The sequence below is a fragment of the Pagrus major genome, chromosome 6 (genome assembly GCF_040436345.1).
Source record: "Pagrus major chromosome 6, Pma_NU_1.0".
Lineage (NCBI taxonomy): Eukaryota > Metazoa > Chordata > Actinopteri > Spariformes > Sparidae > Pagrus > Pagrus major.
In genome coordinates this window covers 4,943,936-4,955,552 of record NC_133220.1, presented here as the reverse complement: position 1 = coordinate 4,955,552, position 11,617 = coordinate 4,943,936, and the positions used below count along the sequence as shown (strand labels likewise).

Genomic DNA, 11,617 nt, shown 5'->3' with positions numbered 1-11,617 from the left:
CAGAATCTGATATCTGCTCTGCTGAGACTGTTTGTGTAACGGAGGTGAATTATCATCATCGAACATCACCTTTAATTAAGAAACCTCTTCCAAACTGGATGTTAGCGATTACAGCACTTAAGAAAAAACCGCTCAAAATGTTACATTTAAAGTTACTAACAGTTATTTCACTGTCAAGAAACAATGAAATGATTTATAAACAATTTATTGAGCAGATATTTAACATGCACAAGAATCTTTATAACACTGAAGGAAACAAAAAAACTGAAAAGGCATGGCAGGTCTCATTTAATACTTTGTAAAGTATGTAGTTCGACTGTAAACATTGTTTGGACGGCCTTAATAAAGTTGCAACTGATGCTCAAAAACCTTTACAATCGCTTAAAAGGTCCAATTTGTTTGGAATGAGACTCCACATTCAATTATCTGACAAATTAGACCTTTAATAAATGTTTTATAAAGCACTTCATTGTTTGGAAAGAGAAATAACTATAAATAAAACCATTTATCAGTGAAAAAAAGTGTTAAAACCATAAAGTGTTCCCACCTTTACGGCGAGCTGCAGACACTGTGGAGTAAATCTGTTTTTACTGTAACGTGACGAGACGCTGAGCTCAATCAGAACCAGATCTTTCGACTTTGTCATGAAAACTTTGATGTTGTCTGTAAATGTACTGAGACAGGTGGAGGCTTGTGTGTGTGTGTGTGTGTGTGTGTGTGTGTGTGTGTGTGTGTGTGTGTGTGTGTGTGTGTGTGTGTGTATGAAGATGTTTGCATGTGAATGCTTATTTTTCAAAACGTTGTTCTAATTTTCTACCTATTTATGATCAGCTCGGACTGCTCTGACATACCTGAACAAAATGTTTTCAATCAGTGAAGCCTCGCAGGCTCCTTCGCTGTCATTCCTGATTACCGTAATAAACAAATTTGTTTCACAATATTTACTCTTAAATAAAACAGCAGAAAACAACTCAAGGTATTTTTAAACCTGGGCCCCATATGTTCATGTTTTGGTGTGTGAGGTTGAAGATATACTCGCTTTCAACAACGCGTTTGTGCCCGTTTATAGTGTCGGTTGTGCACGTCCTCAGAAATTATTGCTACATGTCCACAAGACGCATTATGCACATACAGGCTGATTAGAGTCAGCTTGAGGATGTGACAGGGTCAGGGGTCAATAAGCACATCAGCAGCAGCCGAGACAACAACAAATCTTGCGAGAGTTGCAGGAAGACGACGGCGGAAACGTGAGTCGCAGTTGGAGAGAGGAGAGCCGTGTTGCGGCTGCCAGCTGAGCCAAACTACAGGACCGATTTCAAAACTGTTGGTTAGTCTTAATCGTTATCGATCCAACACATGTAGAAATAGGACCCAGGTTTAAAAACACTGGAATTCCCCTTAAATGTGAACAAAGACGGGGAAAACTAAACTATGACAGCAGAATCTGAAGACACGCGGGCTATTTTGTGACGTGTTAAGATTGCATGACATCGGTGGCCCAGTGATACAAATCAAATGGATGTCTCTCAGTTTCTGTGTGGGATGTGTCTCGTCATACCTGGCAACCCGACCCGGAGGCAGAGGTGAGCGCATGCAAGCGTCACTTGTCAGTGCGACCACTCAGGTGAGACGGGGAAGAAATACGCTTCCAAATTTGTGTGTGAGACTTTTCCTCTTTTATTGACATTTGTCTCCTGTCTCAGTTTGTTTGTCCTTCTTGCCTCCACTCTGCAGATTTCAGTCCTGCATCATGTTATCCGTCCTCTTCTTCTTCTTCTTCTTCTTGGAGGTTCACTTGACATGTTGGCTCTGCAACACACGCTCACTCACTCATATTATTTTTATGATGTGCAGAGCGCGGGTGTTGAGGGTCGGACGCAGCTGCTTGTTTTGTTTCCACGCAGCCTTAATACTGGCAGGGCGTGTCAGCGGGACAGCATCAGACAGCCGGGCACTCGGTAATAAATCCCAGGTTAAATCGAGGTTAGAAAAATATCTCCATTTTCTCTGCTACTTCATCAAAGTTAGGAAAAATCTGATGATGACTGATGTGGAATTCGTTGGATAATTTCTTCATCCTTGCATTCAGATTTGAAGAAGTCGAGACAGACTGACCTTAAAGGACAACACAATGTCATACTGTTTTACTTTGTTTGTATGTGGCGGACCCTGCCACGTCACAGTGTTCTGGGGACCGTATTGTCCTCTGAGAACAGCTTGTTTATTCAGGTTTTGTTCCGTTCAGAGTTTGTATTACTGTAAATATTACAATTAATTTGAATTTCTTCTGCAAAACTACATAGTGCCCCTTTAAGGAGAGCCAGAGGGAACAGACCGGTCTCTTAGAGAGAGTAGAAGTACAGATACTTGTGTAAGAAAGAAAAGTAGAAGTACTGATTCAACTTCTTTACTCCAGTAAAAGTAATAGAGTACAGGCTCTGAAATGTACTCAGAGTATCAGAGTAAAAAGTCTCCCTCCCACAACGACCATTTGTGGTCAAAGCTAACTGAAGCTCACGTCATATTAATATAATTCAAAGACTATTAAAGTTAAAGGTAGAATCAGTAGGATTTGTCCCAGCTGTTCCTGAACGCACCACACAGATAGTTGATTGTTGAGTCTCATTCCCAGGACGTCAAATAGCCACATGTTGGGTTGGTAAAGCGTCCCGAGCAGCAACAAAGTGAGAAAATAAGAAAATCTCTGCAGATACGAGACACTAACACGCCTTTTCTCCCCATTCCAGCCTCCCTCTCTGTCTGTTTACGTCTTTTACGTCTTTGTTTCGTCTCGCTGCGTCTGCCATGCGTGATGTGCTCTGATAGGTTGATGACGCAAAATAAAAATAATCCATAATCCCCCATCAAATGCATCAAACTAAAGTAAAGAGCCTGTTCTGAACATGTGAGGAGCAGAAAGTGCAGATATTTGTGTTCAGATGTAGGAAGTGAAAATTAAAAGTTGTCAGAAATATAAATACTTGAGTGGTGTAACAAAGTATTTGTACTTTATTACTTCCAACCCTCTGAATAAGTTGCAAAATGTCTCGAAGCTGATTGGTAAAGAAACACTCACCTCTCATGGGTGGATGGAGTCCATCTCTGATGATAGGCGACTGTTCTCCTGAACGAAGCAGAAGACCAAGTCAAAACACACAAATACGCAGAAAGTAACCAAGTATTCAGGTAAATTGGCATCAGATGATGTTTATGTGAAAAGGGAAGGCTCATAGAAAAGAAACCACATGTACGTTTTGTGTTATTTAAAGCAAATCACTAACGTTTATCTGCCATCTGCAGTCAAATACCGTGAAATCAGAAGAGCATGATGAGCATCATATAAAGTATAAAGTATATATAACGTATTATGATGGGAAGGTTTTCTAAGCGTTTAAGCACGACAATTTAAAAAGTATTATCTTACATAAAGCATCACAAACAATCCATCAAGAGGAAAACACTGCCAGTGACTTTCTGACCTGCCTCGAACAAACACAGTCTCTGTTACACAGTGAAATCCCACCTACTTAAGGACGAGGATTGCTGCCTCGAGGGCTGTGTGCCTCCGCCAACCGGTCAGGATGAAGTTTTTACATTCACAGCCCAGAAAAGACCTCTTTTACTTTGAGTTCAGATCCAGATAAAGATAAAAACGTTGCAAGAAAGGCCAATTTTCGCACATTTTTGCAAATTTCTCAGGGAATAATGGGGATCAGGCAGATTTAGGTGGCTTGTTTTGAGCAAGAACAATTTGATGCAGATTTTGGATCCGGGGAGCTTTTTTTTTTATTTTTATTGTCAAGCAGTTCTGGGCAATGATACAGGACTATGCAACTTGATATTGATTTCGGGCTTGATTGAATTACAAGGGGACTGTTGGGCCTTGGCGGAGGTCTGAGCTCCACTGAGTGCCATATTAGTGTGTGAAATCTCAAGTTTTGGAAAGTCACCCCGACCTCGACCTTCCACCTTTTTACTGCCAAAGTTTATCTTCGAAATCCAAGTGGACGTTTTTATGGAAAATGTCATGAAATTCCCTGAAGGACGGATGACGGATGACCCCGAAAACGTAGCGCCACTGGCCAATGGATGACCCCGGCACGAAGGCAGACAGATAAGCCAGGAGATGAAGGACAGTTTATGTTTTCCTTCCTGTACAGCTGCTGTGGTTTTACATGTAGAGGATAATAAACTCCAGCAGATAATGCTTTGAAATTGGGTGATTTGATGAAGACATCAGGGTTCATCCCTGCTGGAAGTCCTTGTTAATTATTTTCAAATAACTGTGACCTGGTGTCCACTAAATACATGCACTGCTGTTCAGAAAGTTTGGACTCACCTGAAATAAAGTTTTAACATAGAAACAATATACTGGCCCGATTAAATGTGTTATTATATCATTAAAGATTACACAGATTATTTAGTGTGTTGCATGACAGCGTAGGAAAATGTTTTTTGGCCAAACTTTCCTGCGAAGTCAGTCTGTGTCCAGGCTGAACTTGATTCCCCTTCAGGATTTTTAGTTTCTTCTCGAGTCCAGCGAAAAGCCTAAGTGAGCCTCGATTGTTATTCAACCGTGGCGGTGTGTTTTTTGGGGCCCTCTGCAGTCGAGATTCAATCTGTTTAAGCTGCGATTTGTCAGTTCAGCTGATATTCTGTACACTAATAATAATAGTGCTGAACCGAGACCAACCTTCTATTTCTATTCTAATATTTTAGCTTTTTCTCCTTCATGCCCTCACAGCTATCGGTCTGGTTGAACCATTCGTTTGTTACTTTTTTTTGGTAAATCCTTCAACAATAAGCAAGCAGTCCTCACAGCCTTCTTACTGTACTGAGTCGAGCTGTTGTGACAGGCGATTCCCAAACTTTTTGAAAGGTAATCTAGTCAAGTCAAAACACGTACGTAAGACGTTTCATAAGAAAAGGAAAGGAAAGGCACAAAAAAACCTTCATTATATCATCTTAATGTGAAATGTTAAAAGGGATTTTGTGCCACGGTTGTCGTGTTTAGTCGGCCACTCTGTTACACTGAGGACATTTAACAACACCGACACATGTTTTATATTAAAATGTTCCTCCGAAACTCAGGATCACTTTCCTGCCTCGCGGCATCGGACTCAGGATCAAACCACATTTGGTGACATGTTATATAACTTTTCACAGACTGTTTCAGTTACACTGTATTCAAACCGCATAGAAACACCTGCTCAAAACTTGGGTTAGCTGAGTTCAAGTATTGATGAGTAACACTGTGCGTTTTATTTCCGTTAAACCTGAATCTCGTTCGCCAACTTCCCAGAAGTAGCGGCAGGCGACCCCTTCTGTAAATGTGCTGTCATTGTTGGAAACATGTGGGAGACAGAATTCCTACATATTATGTCTTTAAGTGTGTTGATGCTCCACACATGCATACACATGGGTGTAAATACCGCCATATGGTCATGGGCGCTGTCCTGCGTGTGTTCTCCCTCCTCCTCCTCCTCCTCCTCGTCTTCGTCCTCCTCCTCTTCGGCTTCGCTGTTCTGTCTGCGCTCCTCCTCCTCCTCCTCCTCGTCCAGCTCTGAGCTCGACTCCTCCTCTTCCTGCCACGCCTCCTCGCTCTTACACTCCTCCGCCTTCCTCAGCTCTGCACCGACACACACACACACACACACACGCACAGAGGCCTCAAATATTAAAAAACTGTGACTTTTTTCTTTTTATTGGACTTTTTTCATATTTTTCATGAAGATTCATCATATTTTTATCAATATCTTTAAGGAGAAATTCATTTTTTTTGCAATAGCTTCCAGGTCATGTGACTCATTGACTTAACATCAATGCAAAAATGTCTTCCTGTACTGTAGAAATAAAACAAACCCTCTATTAATTGAATTATGGTGTAATATTATAAATATTTTCAATATATATCATAATATTCGAAAATGAAATATACATCAATGCGCTCAGCAATGTGAGCTATACAATTAACACTCCAGACACAATATTTATTATCATAATAAATGAGTCACAGGCATCTAACTGTGCACACGAACAGACTTTCAAGCAGCATGATACACCACAAACACTCATGAGCTCCCATGTTAAATTCGAGCCTAAATGTCCGGAGGAAAGTAGACGATGTTGATTTTTCTTACTCGCCGTCGTTCCCTCATCATTCTCGATCTACACCAGCGCGTTCAGCAACTTCTCCTGTCGCTCAGGATGTACAATTTTTAGTTATGAGAGTTCTGGTGTTTTCATTACAAGCAGGAGTGTGTGAGGCGTTTTCCTATGAAATTAAGTCAGACACACACGATCACACACACGCCAGGAACTCTTTTATATATTAATGTTCCTCATCTTTGTTTTTACCAAGTATTTTGTAGTAAATGAGTACGGCTAAGTGTCAGTCTAATATATATGGCTGGCGACTCATTGAGCGAGCTATTTGTCGGCCATTTTGAAAAAGCTATCTGTATTTATACTTACTTATCAAGCATCAGGCACACACAAAATGTCTTGAGAGATGTTCTGGTTAAATCCATCCAAACACTTTAACATGCCAGAATCTCCTTGATAATCAGTGATGGGGTCAATATCTATGAGCAGATCTACTCATTAATATATACACGCCTGGCACCCAAATTTAAAGCAGCGTAAGACCGAGTTCATCAAAAACATGTGGTGCTGGTGTCAGTCCTCAGCACTCAGCCTCACTCAGTTACGTTACAGTGGGACGGCCCGGCTCCAGCGCAACAGAACAGGGTTGGACCAGATTCAGAGAGAAGGGATCATCAGAGCAGCACGGCTCATTACGTCGCCACACTCCAGTGGTCAATAGTCACACAAGGTCAGGAGCAAAACAGACTCTGGAGACGGCAGCCAGAAGAGACTTCGAGAGCGGCCTGCAGTGCTGTGGCGCCACTATCTGGATCTATCTTATAGACTCCCTGGATAACAGGAGTCTCTGCTTCAGTAACAAGTGCTGAGCAGTATGTTGAGTTTACACAGTGTTATATGAGGCTATATATCCTCTGATTTTGGATATTGTTCCATCATGATATGAGATAAGTGTTAAAGGCAGCGTTGCAGTAAAGCGATTTCATTTTCTGAACTCAGCAGACTGTTCTGCTTCTTCTAACACTTACCTTTTACCCACTAAGTCATTATAAATCCACATCACAAGACTTTTTCTGTGCATTTCACGCAGTCTGTGTGGCTCGTCTGCTGAGAAGAAAGCTCAGGTCCTGTCTCCGGTGCTAAATATTTTTATTTTTAACTTCAAGGAAAGGCTCTTTCATCAGAAACGGTTTGTAATTAGCATTTAATACTTTGAATTTGACTTTCAAATGCCACACATCCACATGTTGCATATCAGCGCCGATGTCCTGGAGAATCTGGGCACATAAGACGTGTTTTATCACCACGATGCATCACGATTCTTCTTCATTTTTAGAGAATTACTTATCAGGAAACAGACTGTCCAACTTCACTTGCAATTAAGTTTAATGACAAGTTTAATGTCATTTGTCAGCCAACACGAACAAAACATCGGTTTTTAAACTGCCACAGGAAAACGACCCATTTCCTCTATTTTGGGGGTCTGGGATTTCATAATGGGATACTTTGCTAAAGCATTTTACCGCAACGCAACCCGTCCTGAGACACAAAGACGTCTCTGTACATTACTTACACAACAGTCTGTCCATTATTAAGGCCCGAACACTAACATACTGTTCATTTCTCTGGCTCGGAATCACTTTGTGGTAAATCAAAGAATATAATCGTTCATGCACAGCCACGTAAAACCATGACGTATTCCTTGAGCTGGTGCATTAACAATGCTTTATGCTAAGTTCTGCAGTGGTGGAAACAATAAGTGGTCACACTTTACATAACATTATCTTTACACATATAGCTGTGGGGGCTGTGGAGGGCTGCCAGCATCATTAAAACATGAGTTGAGCCTCAGCAAGGAACAATCTCTGGTGCTGCCAAGGCTCCCGAGCAACACCACGACCTCAAAAACACACACGCCACACACTCTCTCGGCTTTGCTTCTGAAGATGCCTCCCAGGCTACGAGCTCAGCGCTGAACTCGGTCCAGCTCCACATGCTTTCAGAAGAAACCTGTCACAACTTAACACTGGCTGCTTCTGCTCTCTTTTCATCTCGGTGTTTTTTTGAGCGTTTATGCGAGGCTGTGACACGTGAGACACAACGTTTTGTTTTCTGATCTGACACGAGAAGTAGATTCAACGAGGTGCAACTCATTTAAAGCAACATTATGTAACTTTTTTTACCTTAAAACAACAGCTTCAACATCATGTTGACGGTACAGAGTCTTGTAAACACGTGTTTACTTCAACATACAAGTTTTAAGCACATAACACTGTGATGATGTAATGAGTTTTGACAGATTGTTAAAGACCTGGGATTTGTATTTATGACAGTCTGTAGGGGGCGCCAAATCACAAAGAAGTGCCAATATCTATATAATGTTGCTTTAAATGTCTTTTATTTCATCAGGATAATTAATTCTTGTACCCTTTTTCTGTTCAGTGCGGAAATATGTATAACTTTTTTAAAAATGTGTTACTGGCTTTCATTTCTTAACTTCTCACCCACATGATATTTTACACTCATGACAGAATAAAACGGTTTGGACGTGAGTTATTCAATTTCTCCGGCTCTCGTTTTAAGCGAGCAACAATAACGTTCAAAAGGTCACAACGATCACAGGATAGTAAGGACAGTGAAAATACAGTATTATGATTAATAGTAAGCTGCTGTGCTTGACCGTGCACGTCCAGAAATCTGAAATCTTGTGTTCATTGCATTGTTTTTCGAACTGCAGCCTGACAGCAGATGGGAGAAACATGCCTCGGCCTCCCTCTGGGAACCTTCTGCGTGCTGTTGTCCTGCTGCTTATACCGTAATCATACTCACCATAGAGATGCTGCATGACACCAACAGATGTCAGGAGCAGTGAGTGACCTGTTTGTGATTTCAGTTTTCAGTTTTTATTGTTGTTATTTGCTGTTTTTGTTCTATTGTTCGTAAGAATTCAAATGGAAACAATTATTTTGTTTCTGATATGATTTTTCTATATTCATGCTTTGTGTCCGATATGTTCTGTACAATTCTACTCTTGTAAAACAAAATAACCGAACCTTTTATGTATTTTTTCTAATTTTTAAGCTTGCAGGTCAAAGCTGAAACATGTCCACGATTAATAAAAATGTACCTGATTTTTCAAACGTTTCGAGAGAGGGAACGACTTTTTTACACATCATGAGAAGCTGAATAATCTCGACTTGCTGTCTTTAAAAACAAGACACAGGTTGTCTGTCATGAAAAAAACCAAAATGATTGAGAGTTTGGTTTTGGCCAAAACGTCTGGCCAACAGTTCTGGTCTGGCTTATCACTCACAGGAACACAGATCTGCTTCTATTTTTGGTGCTGAATGTTTCACAGACCACAGGGAATAAATTACCTTTTTATTACTTTGAATCAAGTCCATTCTTTCCTTTATATGATATTTTTTTTGCCTGCATGGTCGGATACCACAGGTTAAATATTAGTTTTAGGTATTTATATAACTATTTCAAGCCCAGTTATAATGGTCAATAAACGGACCAATAAAAAAATAAAGAGCTGCCCAGCAGGACAAATTAGAGCACTTTAAACAGATCCAAAGACATTATTTGAATTTTTACAAGAGCGCTGTCGGATGCAATGACAGACCAGTTTCAGTTTTACCGAGCACAGAGGGAGGAGACGCTTGTTAGACGCACAGCACGGAGGTGAAAGGCTCTCAGGAGATCGTGATGCCTGCGCACTAACTCCAGACTGCAGAGGTTTAATAGACATCTTGATCACACTCGGATCCTCATCAGGTCAAAGTGCACGATACATATATATCGGACAGATAAATTATTGGCCCAATAATGGAAAATCTACATCATTGGTTATATAATATAATTATATAATAAACAACAAACACATTGATGTCGCCCTCATAATGTCAAACTGCTGCACCTGTGTAGAGCCAAACACTCACGTGTGCATAAAAAAGCATAAAAATGTTGGTTTCTATCATCTTGGTATTGGTATCGTGGGACTCAGGTAATTATCGGTTATCGTACAGGCTGAAAAACATCCGTATCATGCATCCATCCCCAGTATATGCCACACCCATAATCATACATCCTGCACACCAACAGGCTGACAAGCTGGATGGTGGCAGGTGTGGTTAATCATCCAAACTGCTCCGAGTATTAAACATTGAAAACATCCAAGAACAACTTGATAATCAACAAAGTGCACGAGGAAAAATAATGAGGAACAACAACAATACAAAGCCATACATCCAAACAAAGCTGATTGATGATGATGGCTTTGATGTGAATGTATTTATCTATACGATGTATGATTGATGAAGGGTTTGACCGGGAGTCCTGCGTCGGTACTTCTGTCCTGTGTGTGTTGACAAACTCTCTTTACTTTTCATTCCTTTGCTTGAAAAGAAACAGCTTTCGTCTGTTAAAATCCTGTCAGCTTTAAATTACGTAACACATTTTTCTAAAATGCAATACGCAACATTCACGTCAGCAGCTTTACGGCGCACATAAAAACTGTAAAAGATTTTGAAACATTTTGTCCGTCTGAGCAGAAGCAGGAGGAGCAGAGCTGAACTTTATGTACAGATAAATTGAAAATAACATTCCAGAAGAAATAAACTAACAAATGTTCTGTTCTTTTTCCTTCTCTTTATATTTTATTACCACTTTGGCTTCCTCCTCCTCGGAAAGAATTTTGTCTTTAGTATCTTCTCGCTGATCATTTTCTTGTGTTCTGACAAAAGTTTCCATGAAGGAGATAAAGAAAGGCGGCAAATTAAAGGAAATAACAGAACAGGGAAGCATCTGTTCTGATGTTTCTGCATTACTTCGTGTTTTAAGGGACCCCGGATGGTATTTTCTAGAACGTTTTGTAAAAATGATCACAACTTAAGGCCTTCATAGTGTCGGTAGATTTTTGAGTAATACGTAGCTTAATATCATTATCTGAAGATACATTTTCTTCTGTGAATGAAGAAGACATCTCGTCCACACCAGTGGACGTTAAGCACCAATCTAAATTCTGCTTTATATGTTATGTTTTATTCAAACCAAGATATAATTTACACCTGAATAGTTTTATTAGTCAGTCTTCAGTCACAGAAAAAAAGATGTACAAGAAATGCCATTAAAATCTGGAAAAAAGTCTTTTGAACGTAATTTAATTGAAATCTGAGAATAAAAAGGATTTAACAGTTATTACTGACTCATGGTGTCATTTACAAAACTCCTTCAAAATAACATAAACTGACCAATAAGCCAGTAGCAGGATTTTTTTACTCCATTGAAATAATTCTTACTTTATGATTTAATAATAAATGTATGAAAGTGTTTGTGCAGCTCAGCCTGCAGCAGACAAACACTGGAGCTCAGCTGAGCTCGTATTAAGATGTTTATTTTACGGCTCCATCGTCATTTTAACATTCGTCTAATCAGAGCAAACACCCGCAGAAGCTCCTCTGCACTGAACAACTGTTGTCTGTCTTAGCAACAGCGACTCTGTTAAAGT

At 40.2% G+C, this 11,617-nt stretch overlaps 1 protein-coding gene across 1 annotated transcript in view; it reads right to left on the bottom strand.

Moving 5' to 3' along the window:
• Positions 1–3,079: 3,079 nt before the first annotated feature.
• raly (RALY heterogeneous nuclear ribonucleoprotein) overlaps positions 3,080–11,617 on the bottom strand; it is a 33,266-nt gene continuing 24,728 nt past the window's right edge. Inside the window, exons 6-7 of the mRNA XM_073468828.1 lie at positions 5,436–5,629; positions 3,080–3,124 (exon numbers count right to left, since the gene is read on the bottom strand). Coding sequence (XP_073324929.1) covers positions 3,080–3,124; positions 5,436–5,629 — 239 coding nt within the window. The remainder of the gene's footprint in view (positions 3,125–5,435; positions 5,630–11,617) is intronic.